Source organism: Hipposideros armiger, unplaced genomic scaffold (assembly GCF_001890085.2).
Source record: "Hipposideros armiger isolate ML-2016 unplaced genomic scaffold, ASM189008v1 scaffold_64, whole genome shotgun sequence".
In the NCBI taxonomy this organism is placed as follows: Eukaryota; Metazoa; Chordata; class Mammalia; order Chiroptera; family Hipposideridae; genus Hipposideros; species Hipposideros armiger.
Genome location: NW_017731414.1, coordinates 5,166,121 through 5,182,706, shown reverse-complemented (window position 1 = coordinate 5,182,706; position 16,586 = coordinate 5,166,121). Strand labels below are relative to the sequence as shown.

Here is a 16,586-nt window from a genome sequence, read left to right as displayed (position 1 = left end):
CTCCACTAAGGAATTTCCTGATGGCTATTACATGTGCGTATTTCTAAAAAAGAACTATGTGGATTGCTGCCTAAGCTTATTCTTGGGTAACCTCCATGTTCCAAAGCAAACCACGGATAGAGAAAAAAAGCCCAGAGCCTGGTGGGAAAAAAGAACCACTTCTTGGCTTATGATTGCCAAAGTGAGAACATTTTGGGTTATTCCTTAACTGTAATTGATGCTGCCACCTTGGAATCCGACCCACTGCCAGGGTCAAAGATTGCTGTTCTACTCGTACAGGAAGGGTAGTCTCTGTTAACTCCCTTCCTTCGTTTAAAACAAATGCTGACTAGACATCTGGGAAGGAGCTGTGATGTCGGAAAGAAAAATGTTTTTTGGCTGGCCGCTCTAAACATACTTAGCTGAAGGCTGATAAGGACCTATGGATCTTTTCCAACCACCATTTTTTTTCTACCTTAAATGGAATGTAATTCATTTTATTCTAGAAAGAGGAAAGGGATTCACTTTTGCTAGGATTCAAACCTCTCATTCTTCAGAAGTCTAGGTATTTCACACTATATCATTGAGAGTACAAAAATCTTTAAAATAGATGAGCACTTTGTTTTTCCACAAATCAAAAGCCTTGTGTTTTGCGTCCACACTTGGTATCTTTATTATTTCTTGAAATAGATTTTGCTCAAATCAGATCTCGGCATCACTGAATGGTAAAGAGCGTGCAAGAAACTACACAGTAGAAGGTCATTCACCTTCTACCAAAAATGTCCTAAATGGCTTAGCTGGTTAAGACTATTTATTACACAGGCATGGCTAAGATCAAAGTTCTAATCTTCTTAATGACCTGTTTACTTTGCTTAGCTCTGTTCTATGTGGGCCAGTCACCTCTCCCAAACTTCTATTTCTAAATAAAGGAGGACTAGGTAACAAGGCATAAGCAAAACCAACACCAAAGACAGGAAACCACAACAGGTAGTGTGGCCAGTGGAAAAAGGAGCATGTTCACAAACACTGAACTTTTAGGCACTTCATTTGGTCTTTTCATCCATCCTTTCTGGGTGGCAGGTGCTGAAATCACAGAAAGAAAACGGATACAGCTCCACCAAGAATGAATTCGGTGTATAAAGAACAACAGCAATCACAATGCCAGCCCGGTAACAGGTGTGTGCAGGGTGGTACCAATCCCAGCCTGGGTTCTTCAGGGGTGATACAAATCAAAGGGTGGAGTGAATGCCATTTTGAACAACTCAAATATAGTAGCTAATATAGTCTGACATCATAGCTAATGCAGTTTAAAAGACCAATATGAGCCACTTAATGCATTATTCTTGAATTTCAAAAAAAATGGAAGGACTGAGCGATAGGCATTGGGGAATCTCTAATGGATGTAGTAATGAGAGCCTCAATTTTTACCTTACTGCTCATTTTTATTGTCAAAGGAAAACAACAGATCCCTGGCCCTGCAACTAAACAGGAATAATGAAAGATTTAGAATTTCGAGTCTTATGACTGAGCTTTTCCCTGTTAGACATACAGGAGATGTGGTTTAAATGAACCAAGTATACTATTCGAGTTTCAAATCATGGATTTACAAAGTGGAATGGAAAGCTCTTCTTAGGAAACACTGTCATGCAACGTCAATAAAGTCACAGGCACCATGAAAGATTAAGTTAATCATTTAAAGTGAGAATGTTATGATATTTAAGGATCCTTCTAAAATCTTTTCAAATGTAAGCTGGACCAATAAACAAAGCTTTCTAAATTAGTGAGTCACCATCGCCACCTTGCGTGGAGCAGGCCTCATTGCACCCGTGTTATTGCAAAAGATCACACTTGGGATTCAACAATTACAGAATATAACTTTATTTATAGAATCTTACAAATAAAACATTTAAAGTCCATATAACTTAAGTTATTTTCTTTTCTAATTTATCCTCATAACTCCTGAGTTATTTAAAAAAATACTGTGGTGGAACTGCAGAACTGTAAAAGGAAATATGAACAATAAAAACCTAACCTCTTGCAAAAATCTGACTTTTCATTTTTCAGCAGATTTCCGGCGTACTACCATCTCTTTGGAAGAGGACTTACTAAAAACAAGTCTTAGGATACCCAAACAGAGAAGCCTTCTTTTCTTAAACCCAGGGTGAAGGACCAATGTAGGAAAGTTCCAGGTTGATACTAGACACAGAAGATCTTTGGGGGCAAGGGTGGAAGGCAACCTGTCAGCCAGGGCGAGGGTGACCGGCAGAAACCCTGCTCCTGGGTCACTGCTCCAGCACGACATAGGCTGTCCCTGCTATTGTTAATAGGAGCTGGTCCATCCGGGGAAAGACAGGGTGAAGACGCGAATGTCAGGGGTGAACAAATCCTCAAAAGGCGCCACTCCTCAGACTTCTAATATGTACAGATGCTTAAAACAGCAAATTCAACACTTAAAAGTCCACAATAAATCGCCACATTTTCAAGTCACAAGGCAAGTCTATTGCCAATGACAACCTCAAATCAGTTGCATGATTTGAATGTTTTCCCCATCCTATGCTTGGGCCAAGACTGGCCCCTAAACTAATTAAGAGTTCAAAGAGAATTTCCCTTTGAGGCAGCTGGCTATGAGAGGGAGGTTCTTAATACAGATGTGCAGAGAGGAGAAGCACCCTACCACGCCATCATTTTATTTTTTAATTCGTTAAAGATTACATTTTTGAGCTCTTCTAAAACTAGAAACCCACTAACTCTAACTTAGTATTGTACCTCAAGGATAATGGTATTTGTAAGGAATGAGAGATCTATAGGGAATGCTAAAACTATAAATTTAATACATCAGTGTGAATTAAGGAAAGCAAAGTCTTCTAAAGTCTTCAAGTTTGACTGTTATTTTCTGCTAGCTCCTGAAAGCTATTTGAGAAAAGTAGAACAGAGAAGACAAAGACTCGTTTTAAAACAGTAACAATAATAATAATATAATAACAAGTTAGATGCCAACATTCAAGGAATTGGTTCTTTGGTAAAACTGGACCATAATCATCCTATCAGGAGTCAGTCCTGATATTTAATCTAGAATCTTGATAACTGTTTTCCTTCCTCTTCAGCCCATTCTCAAATCTACCAAAGTCAACAGGCAAGAGAAGGAGAAAAACGTATAAAGCATCACCAGCAGTTTTTCCTGCTTACGTTCTTTTCAAGAATATTTCTGTTTTGAGGGATGTTTCCCTAAGAAGAAAGAAAAAAACCAAAATAGAGGCTGCTTTTAATTACTGTTTAGTGGAAAGTCTTTCTGGGTAAGACGAGAAACACTCACAGGTGTTGGCAAGGAACCAGCACTGTCAGTCATGCACACAAATCAGTCAGCGAACACAGCCCCTGGGCTGCAACTGTGGGGCACCGCTAAGAAAGGCTTCTGGAGAGACTGGCTCCCCAAAGTGGCTAAAGAATCTCACATTATCAATATGATAATAATAAATCAATTCACCTAGTGAACCTGGAGATTAGCTCCCCTTGAAGCCCGAGTTCTGAGGAAGAGGGCTCCACAGTGCCTGAGGCTGGCCTAGTCTCCCAGACAAGTCTATCAATCCATTTTCTGAAGAGTTGGAGTTCATATTCAATTCAATATAGGACTTGCCCTTTCTTGTTTGGGGTGGGGGAAGAAGGGGGTAACCTAGACAGTGCTGTTTAATAACCCATTTGCAGCATCATCAGTAGGTCCTCTGTTCCGCAAACATCTGCAGAGCCCAACCTATGCTCCGGATCTTACATTTCAAGAGTTCTATTATTCACACTTTTTGCTTATGCAATTAGCAAATCCTAAAGGTTGCCTGTACTGATTCCTTTCCTGATTACCCTTGTCGAAAAGAGCACAAGTTGCACTCCAATTCCGCGAATCAACTTGCCACTTTGCAGCAGACGTGCTGGCCCGGGGAGGTAAATTTGTGCAGTCTCCCCTCTAGTATCAGCATCGTCAATGTGCTTCTAGGGAGGCAGCTAAAAAGTCCCAGATGATGGGAGTGGGGACGGGGAGGTGGAAACCACAGCAAAACCAGTCGATGTTTTGCAGGACTTCCTTCTCGGCCCTCCATTCTTGTTAGTGTTAATTAAGAAAGGAAGGGGAGGCTCAGGCAACCGAACCTACATGCTAAGCTCTCCTGGACAGCCAGGAAACACCAGGTGCAGCCACAAAATCAACATTCAGCATGCCAGTGGGCACAAGTAACCGTCAGGGCAGGACACACACCATCGGTTCCACTTCCCCTCTCACTCTTTGCCCTACTCATCTGTTCCAACTTTCAGTTCTCTTTGGAGTCCAGGACACACATTTAGATTCGTGGGCCCCCAACTGCATGTAGATTCACCTCCTAACCTTTGTCACCAGGTTTTGACTGCTGCCTCTAATTCTGCATTGCGGCAAGAGATCCAACATCTCTCAGCACTGGTTCAAAGAGACAGAGGCCGGGGTAAGCTGAGAAAAAAGTTAGGCTTGTCTTCTAAGCTGCATTCAGGTTCCAGAGTCACTCTGAGAAGAAGAGAGAGGCAAGGGAGAGAGGTGCTACCTGGAGACTGTTCACCAGGGCAGCTTATTACTAGGATAGAGCATTTTCAAAAACAGCTGACATTTAGTGCAGGAATATAGTCCGTGTCAGTTTTTAATATAACTGCCTCGCCGGAGGTGCTTCTTGGATGCCGAGTCCCAGGGCCAGGGAACAGGCAGCTGAGGGCCCGGCTTCCACTCCCACAGGCTCCTGCGGGGCCCTACCCGAGCTGAATCTGTCCTGAATACATGGTGAGGAGCAGCATGATGGTGAAACCCGTCAAGAGGCCCAGGTTCTGGATGATAAAAGGGACCAAGGTGCTGCCCTTTCTTTCATCCTCCTGGCAGACTTCATTCATCTCAGGGAACTTGAGAAAGAAGAAAAAAACAAGAGAGCTGCAGTTCCTTTCCTAATCTTGTAAGTCTAGGAGAATTCAGTGCAGTATAGATATTATATCTAATAATTATATTATATTAATATTTATATTATAATGATAACATTAGTATATAACATGACTATTGTAATAGTTAATATTATTGGGGTGAAAATTATATAATTAAGATACATACATAAAATTTGGTTTACAAAGAAAATTAACAGCAATCGCCTCTGGAGCTTAAATGTAATTGCCTTTCTCCAAGGTGGCTACTACTACAGCTGACCCTTGAACAACGTGGGGGTTAGAGGCGCTGACTCCTGTGCAGTTAAAAATCCACGTGTAACTTTTGACTCCCCCAAACCTTAGCTGCCCCTCAGTACCCATGGGGGATTGGTTCCAGGATGCCCCAGTGGATACCAAAACCTGTGGATGCTCAAGTCCCCTAAATAGAAAGGTGCAGAACAATGCACAGTCAGCTCTCAGCATCCAAGGATTCCCAACTGCAGACTAAAAACAGTACGGGTGATTACTGAAAAAAAAATCGATGTACATGTGGACCTGCGCAGTTCAAACCTTTGCTCAAGGGTCAACTGTACAAATATTGAGGTAAAACAAAGTACTATCCATGCATGTAGCCCTGGAATGTGTTTAGATGCTGGCTAAAAATAACTGCTTTGATAAAAATAAACTTTTTATTGGGATCCTTAAAAATACTTGAAAAGGTTTTTGCTACCAAAAATCTTATTGTCACCTCTTTGGGAAACTGAGAAACTGTGTAAGGGGCCAGAGATTGGAGCTATGTCAGGCCTTTCACTGCTGTCCAGCGAGGCAGGTGACTATGAGAAGGCATTCTAATTCAAGAACTGCAAAAAAATATCCCAATCATGGGGAGGGTTCCACACAAAAGAGGAGAATCTAAAATGTTGCCATGGGTAAGGCTGGATATTGGTGGTCTACTCTCATCATCTCATCAAAAATGTTACTTTCAAAGGCTATGGAAAATAATTCATGAACATAAAACATGCCAAAGAACACGTCATGCCAACAAACAAGGCTAAGTATACAAAAGATGTAACAAATCAGGTATTTCACTAGCAAAATCAAAACTACTTGAATGATTACACCACACGTTAGTGGGTGCAGTACAATGTACAGGTCCAGACACGACTAACATTGCTTTTCACTGATCTATAAATATCTATTCTATAAAACTTAAGGATTTAAGTCAGGACCCTGGAGTTTAGTAACCAGTGTTCTTTAATGACATATGCTAATAGGAACAGAAGCTTTTCACCCTTTAAAATCTACTGTCCCCTTAAAAAGTACTCAGTTGTACACTTTAATTGGAGAATTGTATGGTATGTGAATGATTCCTCAATAAAACTGTTATCAAAGACAAACTAATGTCTCCTTAGCTGTCCTCCCATCCAATGACTTTAATTACCCAGCCCAGTTTTGTCTCCATGGTATAAACTATGGAACACTTACCATATCAGCCAGAGAAATATACAAGAACATTCCTCCAGCCAGTGCAAAGATCCAGTTGGCAGAGAAGTGGCTGCCTGCCAGGATGCCAAAGGCCAGCCCCAAGTAACAGCAGCAGGCGGAAAGGAAGTTGAAGAAGAGTGCTTGTTGGAGGCTCATGCCAGCATTGAGCAGGATGACAAAGTCTCCTGTGGCGGGGACAAAAGAGGGGAGGGTGTGGACAAAGGAGCCACATTAGGTCGTGGGGCAGACAGCGTGAGGAGGACAGACTGCTTACATTCTGTATCAAGTCTGGGTGAAAAATCAAGACAGCCCCAGACAAGAAACTGCAATGACAAGACAAAAGCACCCTTCATCTTCATGTGCAGGAGCTGTTTCTGTTTGCAAAACTGGCCACGTACGCCTGGCCAAGGTGCTGAAAATAATGCAAACCAGACAAGCAACGAGGGATGGCCTCGTGCCTCTTTTGATTGATGGCGAAACAGGAAGAACTTCCTTCCTCACAACTATAATGAATGGTATTTTTAGGAAACAAAACTGAGACTAAAAGAAGTTAAGTAATTTGCCCAAAGCCACAAGCCAATAAATGGCAAAGCCAGGGCTTGACCTTGAGTCTCCAAAGTTCAGGCTTTTTACATTCCCTCTGATAAAACAAAGGGCCTTCCACCCACCCCTGGCTCACCTACTTCTTTCACCCACCAGACTTCTAACGCGCATCTGAGCCTTTGGGAGGTTAATAGGATGTAAGAGACAGCCTATGCTGAATGCTTGGAATACTATTCGGCATACGGGAAGTCCCTTTCACTGTTTTTCCCCTTTCATCCTCATGATAAATCTATGAGGCAGGTACTGTTATCAGCCCCATTGTAAGGTGAGGAAACAGCCACAGAATATGGGGCTGAGGGGAAAGAGACAGCCCTGTAAAAACTCCATCATTTTCTTTTTTTTTTTAAAGTTTGTAGCAGAGGATAGTTTTATTAAAGCAAGAGAAAGGTTACAGCTCCCGAGTGGGAGGGGGTACCCGGAACTGGGATGCCCCAAAACGCCATCATTTTCAATGGACAATTTTCAATTATTAATTCAACTGTTAAGAATCAGTGGTTAGATTTCACATCGCACAGAGGACGTATTAATTAATTACAATAAGCTTTCTGAAGAGGGGGGAGGAGTCAGCCTTCTGAAGGGTGCTGGTGTCAGTAACAGAGGCAGCAAAGTGTGACGGGGTTGGGGAGGCGTGTGTGCTCACCTAGCTCATGTGGGAACTCCTCACAGAGGATGGCCACTGATGTACTGATGCCTTGGAAAACGGACACAGTGAAGGAGGCGCCAATGGCCAGGCCGTCAATGAAATTGTGGAGGCCGTCACTCAGGGTGATCATCCAGGCCAGGGTGCCGATATCAGAGTAGCGGACGCCTTTCAGCCAGTAACAGGCGCTCTGGGAAGCCTGCAGGTCCTACAAGAAATCCCGGCCCGATGGTCCCCAGGTCAATGGATGGAATAGGGGCCTTCAAGGTACACCTGAGTGAGTCATCAAGGCCATTACTGCTTAATGGCCCCTACCCAGCAGCAGACAGCCCACTGACCTGGACAGACAGTGAGCCCACAATGACCTTCTCGTCCATCACGGGGTCCTTGCCATCAAGCTCGCCGCTACAGTGCTGAGGAATCATGTGGTCCAGGTCCCCATTCTGCAGCTTCTCGGTCACCCCCTCCTCCTGGTCCTTCTTGGAAGGAAGCGTCTCAGAAGTATAATGGCTATGTCCATGATGCTGGAGGGACCGCAGGAAGCAGTGAGCGTGACCCTCACCAAAACCACAAAGCTTCCTGAGCACCCACTCTTGAGTCAGCGCTCTGAGCACTGGGAAGACCCCAATCCCACCACCAGAGACAACACAAGCAGGCAACACACACAGAAACCCGGAGATAGCTGTTAGAGAGCTGAACCAAGGTAAATACAATGGGCTGGCACAGGACAGATATCAAAGCAGTGACCGCAGGGCCCATGCACATTCTGGCGAGGTGGCACTGCTCAAAGTATTTAGAGCTCCTCCTTTGCAACAGATACTTTTAGTCAATTCAGCAACTATTTTGGGGGATAACTATATACTAGGCACTAAAGGGATCTTTCTGGAACTACACTACAATGTTCCAGAGCTACACTGTTTGTGTGTGGTCATAACTTCACACACAGTGCATGTCCGTATCCAGCCCCTCCTTTGTCTCCTAACGGCACAAAAGTATGTTAAGGAAATAATCTAGAATAAGACAGAGGGGATAAATTACTGCCTAGTGAGAGGCACACAAGCCAGATCTGATCGCTGGTCTGTCCTCGCCCCCTGCTACTATCAGCGGGAGTTGAAACGGAGCGTCTCCTCATGAGACGTGTGGGCTTTCCTCCTCCCAAGCCCCCCCACTGGAGGGGTGCGGAGGTGATGCCGCTACCACACAAGCATTTCGGAGATCGAGCCTTTCCCCAGAAGCATCTCCTTTACCAAACTTGAGCCTCACCTCGTTTTTCTGTTTAAGGAGCATCTTCAAGATCTTCTCTGTGAAAAAGAACAGATAGAAGCCCCCAAACACCACGGCAGATTTAGAGACGTAATAATCCTCCAGAGGGTTGAAACCAAACGCCTGTGGACCCAGGGAAAAGAAAATGAGTTTAAGAAAATAAAAAAATCACCACTGGTCCCCTTCTTGTCTCTTAACCACTTCCTCGATCGTACGAAAGGAAAGAGGCGTGCCCCCTGGGATAACTGCCGTCCACCCCACTCCCTTTCTCGCGAAAGCTAACCCTTGATGTTTCCCAAATGTCCCATCATCAGGCCTGTTGGGTTCTCTCTAGCTTAGTTTCTGATGCAAACGACAGATCATCATTAGAAATGAACTGTCAGAAAGAACAGCCTGGACATGGTTTTCTACTTTTGACGAGGACTCTTTCCCCATTTCTTCCTGGTGCTGTGCTACAGGGCAGACTCTGCTGGCAAACCCCGTATTTAAAGAGAAGACACTGTGTTTATTTTCATCGTTACCTTGTGTCTCTGGCTGATCTGCCTATACATGCAAAGCCAGTGGTGTAATTATACTTTCAAAAATAGGAACTCCACTCCTCAGTTAAACACTAGGAATTGCGGCATCTTCCTGACCGCAGACCTCCCAGTGACCACAAAGCCAAGACGGCAGACTCGGTTACTGCAGCACGTGTCAATTCTAGGGGATTTGTTTTGAGTTCTTTTTGGAAACTCTTATTATGGGGGAGAAACAGAATCTCCTGGAAGTACACAGGAGTAGAAATCAGAATTCCATTCTCAGGGGCACTCCTGACTTGTGGTGGGGCCTTGGGAGCGTCCGGCGACCTGCCCCTCAGTTTTCTGATAGGAAACAGTCGTCTTGAAGAAACTCTGGCCTTCTCATGAGTAAGTCTAAGATAAGAGTGATCATAAGTACCAGGAACGCTGGGCTGCTTAAAAGGTAAGTGGTCTTTCTTTCTGGTTTTTAAAGGGACAAGATACAATCTCTACCGACTAGTGCAGTTTTTCTAAGAGACATACAAAGGTCAGCTTCTAGAGTAGAAACAACACATTCAGGTCAACTTTCCAGGACAGTCAAATCACTTTAGGGAAAAGTGGAGTGAAAATGGGCAACTAACAGTTCTCCACAAAAAGCCATGACGGATGGCAGAGGACAAGAGCATGGCTTCAGGAGTTATAAACCTGGCCTCTGGGATATGGGCTCTGGTGCAGGTCAGATTCCGCAAATGGATAAAACATGACTCTGATGTCACAGTGTTGAGCTGAGGATCAACTAAGAAAACACAGAACCACATCTTGGAAAACACAGTGCTATCGGAAGCACATGCCGTCATCTTTAGGCTTCAATGCAGGCTCTGTCCAGGCCTGTCAGACCACCTACAGTGAAATGCCTCACACTTACTATCATTAGAGGGTCTACTGTAGAGATTACATCAAATCAGATAAAACTTCCCCAGGGCCGCCTGCCAAACTTCACAAAGACTGAGCACCCTCCTCTTTTGTGGGTGCGTTTCTCCCTAACCTGGGTGAAGGGGCAAAGGTGCCTTCGATGCATGTGAATTTTATTTGCATTTCATTTGGATCACTTTTGCCCCAAAACGCCCTACTGAGGAGAATTATCTTTTTTTTTGAGAACTATGGATCCTGCTGACACGTTTGTAGGCGTGAGAGTGTGTGCCAAAAGCCCCAAAGTAATCTAACTTTAGTCCATCTTTCCACCAACAGTTAGAGAGTACTCCCTAGGCACCAGGCATTTTACAAATGTTAATTCGTGTAACTCTCGCGACATCGTCACGAGGTCAGGCCCGTTATTTTCCCCATTTTATATGATAAGGAAACAGAAGCACAAAGAGGTTACGTGACTTGCCCAAGGTCACACAACCTGCCGATGGTGGAGCTGGGACCTGAACCCAGCTCACACGCCTGTGCCATGCGGCCTCTCCTAGCTCTGCCGAAGTCTTAGCTAAAGGAAAGGACCGCCTTTCTCTGCCTTCCATGGGAGTGCAGGGTCCTCCCACTGAGCCCGCTGTCCCCAGGAGACGGTGTGCTCCTGGGCGAGGGGCCCTGGCTTGTCATACCTCGGGGATGAGCTGGAAGAGGGCGTTGGAGTAGAGAGTGCCAATCGCCAGAGCTATGAAGTAGAGCAGCAGCCTCTTGTAAAAGGTCTTCTTCATGAAGGGCACCACGCTGGCCCCCATGAGGGAGCAGAGGGAGATGACGGTCACGCAGAGGAGACCATATCCCCACACTGCGGTTGGGGGAGAGGCAGCCCCACCCAGGACAGGGAGCAGGGCAAGCGCCCCATGGCACGGCAGCCACCATTTAGGGGAAAGGAGGTAGAGGGGCCAGGGAGGCAACAAGGAAGGTTTTGGGAGATATTAACAAAGGCAACAAAAAGGAAAAATCAGAGAGACAAGTAGGGAGGGAGAGAGAAATAGAAAATTTGTTAGTGATTCAAGTCTGATGCAATTTCCTTCAATCAGTTCAGAAAAAATGAAGAGGAATTCAAGGTGGCCTTGGAACTCTATGGCTCCTCTCCCTGCTGCCTTGGGTGGCCCGAGTCACACCTGCCAGCTGGTGTGACTGGCAGGGTGGGTACTGCCTTATCGCTCAGCCGAGGTGTGTGCAGGTCAATCCAGAGGCTGGCAAGGCAGACTTTGGACCCGAGAAAATAAGAGCAGCTGGGAAGAGAATGATTACTGTGCTGCCGTGTTTGCTCTGAGTATCCGGCCCATACCGCACAGGCACATGCGACGCTGCCTGGACTTGGTCTGGTTTGTGCAAGATACGACAAAGTCAGGTGTGCAGGGCAGAGGGATGGACAACAAGGAAGGCCCCGTGCCCATGAAATCCAGATTCCTAGCTTCTCAGAGCTGGTTGGTTTCCATTTGCTTTGAGAGGGCTCCAGTATACAGCACAGAGTTCCAAGATCACCCTGCGACAGAAGCATTTCCTCTACCATTTTCCAGTGTGGCCCACGCTGGTCAGAACAAAACTGAGCCAGGGTGGGGCACTCCCCTGTGAGACACAGGGCTGGAGCATGTGCAATTATTGTTATTTCCATTCAACAGGCGATAAGGCATTTTTTCATTTAACTTCATGATTTAAGAAATTAATAAATTCAACTTCTGGAGCTAAAAAAAATGTAGCCCAAGATGAGGCCTCCCCTGAGAAGTGCTTGCTAAACCCATGTAGAATTCTAAGACAATATCAAGATAGTTGATCTTAAACCAGATTTCTTCCCTCCTTGTTGAGAAAGAACAGGCACGGCCTGGGCACCACACCTGCTATCTCCTTGGGGTGAGTCTTCTGACTGGGAAAGGCCAGGCAGCAGCTGAAAGGGCTCTTTACGAAAGGCGGCTGCCACCAGTCCCAAAGGAGGTCCACCTGTAATCACCCCAAGCACGTCCCTGCCAGGGCTGACAAGGGGGCAGGCTGTCAACTTGGGTCTTATGTTTTTTAGCTCCTCGGTGGTCACAATTAAAAAACAAAATCAACAAATACTTCCAAACAGTCAAATAAAAGCACCAGGAAGTCAGTCCTATCAGGAAAAAGTCAAGATGCAAGGCATGAAGGGTGGAGTGCCCCGTCCCCTATCTTGTCATTTTAATTTCGTCTGTTTTTGTTAAAAGTCTTTGTTCTGTGTTTGGCTCTCTCTGCTACGAATTACGGCCTGCTTTAAAAAAAAAAAAAAAAGGACAGCTCATCTTTTTAGACCAATTCTATTTGTTAGCTGGTAGCCTCTTTTCCTTCCTCCTCATTCTAGATGGATACTCTCTTGGTGGCCACCCCTGAGCACTGCGAGGGCTTCTACTTAGAACAGAGGGGTACTAAGTCCCAAGGGCAGGCAGAGACCACCGGCAGCAGCTTTCCTTCTGAGCCCTGCAAACGGGGCTTATGAGAGGGGCTGAGGCTGAGAGACCCCCGACAGGAGGGCAAAATGCTAAAAGCCTTGCACCTGACATCCCCTGAGGAGGCCAGAGGCAAACCTGGGTGCCCCAGGAATGAGAGAAGGCCCTTGAGATCCAGAGTCAGAAGTCATTTGTGTCCCTTGATATGAGGGAGAAGTGAATTTGTCAGGTGGCAGCTGTCGGGTGCCTTGGAGCACAGGGTGGGAGCGGGGGCAGGGACGTCAGCTGGGGGAAGGCTCGGCGGTGGGCGCCCCAGGGGAAAGAGACGCGCGTGTCTGTGGTACTGCACCTCTGGGATGAGCTGGAACAGCGCGTTAGAGAGCAGCGTTCCAATGGACAGGGCGATGAAGTAAGTGAGCACACGGCTGAAAAACGCTTTCTCCGTGCACGGCAGGACGAGGGCTCCCAGGAGAGAGGCCAGGTTAATCACTGACACACTGAGGAAACCAAAGCCCCACACTGTGGAGGAACAAGAACAGACGGGGGCCTCCATTACTGAGGGTGGGGTGCGCCCGCTGCCTGGGCAGCCCATTCTGACTTCGGCTGTGGTCAGGACACACAGACATCCACCAACCCATCAGTAAGTATTTGTTGAGTCCGCTTCTTCCTAGGTGCTGTGGAGAAGCCTAAAAAAAATACAGTGAAATTGCTATCCAGAAGGCACTTACCTTGTAGATGGAGGCAGGGAAAAACACCATGAAAGGTTAAGAGTTACAGAATGACAGCAGGACACAATAAGGCATGACCCAGGCAGCACGCGCTAGGTACCAAGTGTTGGGTGGCACACACCAGGGCGGCAGCGTTTCAGAAGGGCAATCCAGGCCCAAGGGATTCGTGGACACTCACAGACCATGGTGAGTCCGCTGAGGCTGGAGCAGAGGCACCGGGCAGGGGAGGGGAAGGGACGAAGCGGGCTGAGGGCAGATCCTATAAGGTCTGAAGTGCTAAACTGAAAAACCAAGGCGTTGTCGGCCCCCTTGTAGTTCAGTGAAAACTAAAATGGAAAAGTGGCCATAAAAAGCAGTCCACAGCTGGGCTGGTCTAAGAGCCCAACACTGCGTATTCACCAGCCACACCGGCCTGTCTGACAACATGCTGGACCAGGCTTGGAAGCGCCAAGATACCAGCACGACTATTGCTCTAACCTGCGCCTCCCGATGTTGGTAACACAGTCACCAATTAGAACCTGAGTGAGTAGCACGATCCGTCAGCCCCGAGGTCCACGGGAAGACGAGCAAGGGGACCAGGCCTTCCCGTCCCGGCTCACCTTCCATTGAACTCGGCCTCCCCTCTTCGGTCTGCTCATTCTCCTCGTTCTCCTGGTTCTCGGAGGAGCAGGCCCGGGAATCCAGCTGCTGGAGGATGGTGGGGCAGAACTCCTTGAAGTCACTCTTCTCTATCCGTGACTGGTTAGTGAAGTTGTGAACAGCAAAGAGGGCTCCGGAGCTGAAGCACTGAAACAAAGGCCAGGGCCAGAAAGCCTCTTTGAACCCAAAGTCACACCTTGCCCTAGACAGCGGCCCACTCAGCCTCCCAGGAGGGGAAAAAAAAAGAAGATAGAATTGTCCAGATACCGGCAAATCTGTAAGACTAATCTCTGGGGGTGAGAGCAAGGCAGTCCTTCAACTTGAAAAACTGATAAGTAATCTTAGCGATCAGTCACTGGGCTAAAACATACCTGACGCACAACATCTGTCAATGGCTACCCAGAGGTTCTGGGAGCAACTGAATTCCAGTCATTGTGACCAGAGTGTGGTTTCTAGAAAACATAATGCTATTTGGATACCCGAAGATACAGCTTCAACCAGATAGCAAATCTGGCTGCACATCACAATAGCCCAGGGAGCTATCACATTAAAATGCAGATTCTAGATACTTCCCCAGAGCTACTGGCATCTATGGAGCATGTGCAGGGCCGTTCAGCGGACACAAACTCTCAGTCCCCTGGCGAGGTGGCAGGGCAGAGGTTCTCACACACCGTCCCTGTGAAACATGGCAGTTTTCCCTCTAATTATATTTCATACATCTCAGTCTTTATCTGAGTTTGGTTGAACGTGGGTTTGTCTCTAGACAGCCCTCTGGGTGTGCTGACAAAGGAGAGTTTTAGGGTCTACAGAGCTGAGGGCTAGATTCTGCTGACCCCAGCACACCACAGTTGTGCCAGGAAGCCTCTGGGTCAGGGTGCATCAGCCCTCAGCACAGCCTCCTCACAGACTTAGACACTCACCATGCTCCTGGGGTTCTGCGTCTAGGACACGGGGGCCCCCTTGATCTCTCCAAACTCTACTCTCCTTCAGGTTGAAGCTCCAGGACATCTCAACCACAACCTTGATAGCCCTAGCACACGCTCACCGCCGTTCTCATTTCTGAATCCTGCAATGACTGTCCAACCCACAGCATTTAACCCTTCAGCTTAGTATTGGCTAACTTTGTTCTCAGTTGGCTGAGCTCCCCATTTTGACGGTAAGCCCCAAACATGACTCACTTTTCTCTGCTTCTCCCAACACTCAGCACAGGGAACAAAGTAGAGACAGAAAGCAGTTGCTGGCTGACTGATATCTGGCTGCCTCAAATAGCCTCAGATTCAGATTAGCCGAGATGACATGGAAGAAAGGGCAGAGAGCCAGGAGCCAAAAGACCTGGGCCTGCGTCCTGGTCCCTCCAGGAACTCACTGCGAGACCTTCAGGATTCTCTCCTACAAAATGAAGATTTTCCACCTGCACCTAGCGGTGCTGCAAGGCTCACCTGGGCGGGCGGGCAAAGGGCTTTGTACACTATAAAATCCATTAGAAATGCTAGCAGTCCAGGGAGCTCCACCTTACCAGCGTAGCTGCGAGAAGGAGTCCACAGGGCTGAGAACCCTCACTTCACAGCTGCCCTTTGGTTAGGGCTTCAAAACCCCCATGCAGGAGGGCAGGAGGCGCGGCTGGAGATTCAGATTTGCTGATCCAGATAACAGGGGAAGAAGAATTGGCCTCTCTGCTCTGTCATCAAATTTGCCTGCCCCAGCCCTGCCTGCCTGGAGCAGCTCAGCTCCTATGCCCGACTGGGCTGTGGGCCAAGAGGATAGAGACAGTACTGAGTGGAGCTGGGAGCCTTACCGTCGAGAGGTTCCTCTGTCCCTGCAGGGGCTGGGTGACATTGTTCCGGCCTACTCCCACGTCCAGGTGGTTGAGCAGGGCCTTTAGCTGCTGCAGGGTGAGGCTGTCACCCTCCCCATAGCGATCCATAAGGTCCTGCAGGAAAGACGCTGCGCTGATGGCTGGCATCCCCGCAGACACAGCGTGAGCCTCTGGAGCAGCTGTCCAGACGCTGAGCAGGGTCAGCAGTAAGCAGCGAGAGAAGGCTGGGTGCAGCAGCTTCATGGTGACAAAGAGCCTGCAAGAGCAAAAAGCCAGGTGAGGGTGGGGCTTAAGAAACCCACCTTTCCTCCCACTCTCCCGTCTCCCGGCACCGGACCCATCAGCCACACTCTACAGGGCAGGTCTCTCCTCAGACTCAGAATCCAGTCAGTGTCAAAGCTGACTCCTCACCCCTTCTCCAATGCCTCTGCCTAGCTTTTGAGAAACATCCTTCTTTTGCAAGTACAGAGTAAAAAATAAATAAATAAAAGGGCAAATTCACCAGGTCCGGCTAAACTTTTAAAAAGTAAAAAACTGGGAGGTCGGATGGCTCAGTTGGTTAGAGTGCGTGCTCTTAACAACAAGGTTGACTCTGCATGGGATGGTGGGTTATGTGCTGCCGCCGCCCCCCACCCCCACCCC

General features: G+C 47.2%; 1 protein-coding gene across 3 annotated transcripts in view; it reads right to left on the bottom strand.

Moving 5' to 3' along the window:
• Positions 1 to 1,870: 1,870 nt before the first annotated feature.
• SLC39A14 (solute carrier family 39 member 14) overlaps positions 1,871 to 16,586 on the bottom strand; it is a 51,790-nt gene continuing 37,074 nt past the window's right edge. For 2 of the 3 annotated variants that reach the window (XM_019641996.1, XM_019641997.1), the window contains exons 2-9: positions 15,924 to 16,200; positions 14,089 to 14,275; positions 13,111 to 13,280; positions 8,891 to 9,013; positions 7,966 to 8,151; positions 7,628 to 7,835; positions 6,385 to 6,569; positions 1,871 to 4,884 (exon numbers count right to left, since the gene is read on the bottom strand). In XM_019641996.1, the coding sequence (XP_019497541.1) occupies positions 4,738 to 4,884; positions 6,385 to 6,569; positions 7,628 to 7,835; positions 7,966 to 8,151; positions 8,891 to 9,013; positions 13,111 to 13,280; positions 14,089 to 14,275; positions 15,924 to 16,187 (1,470 nt within the window). In that variant the 5' untranslated portion in view covers positions 16,188 to 16,200 and the 3' untranslated portion in view covers positions 1,871 to 4,737. Of the gene's footprint in view, positions 4,885 to 6,384; positions 6,570 to 7,627; positions 7,836 to 7,965; positions 8,152 to 8,890; positions 9,014 to 10,988; positions 11,159 to 13,110; positions 13,281 to 14,088; positions 14,276 to 15,923; positions 16,201 to 16,586 lie in introns of all 3 variants that reach the window. The other variant, XM_019641998.1, reaches the window with a different exon arrangement.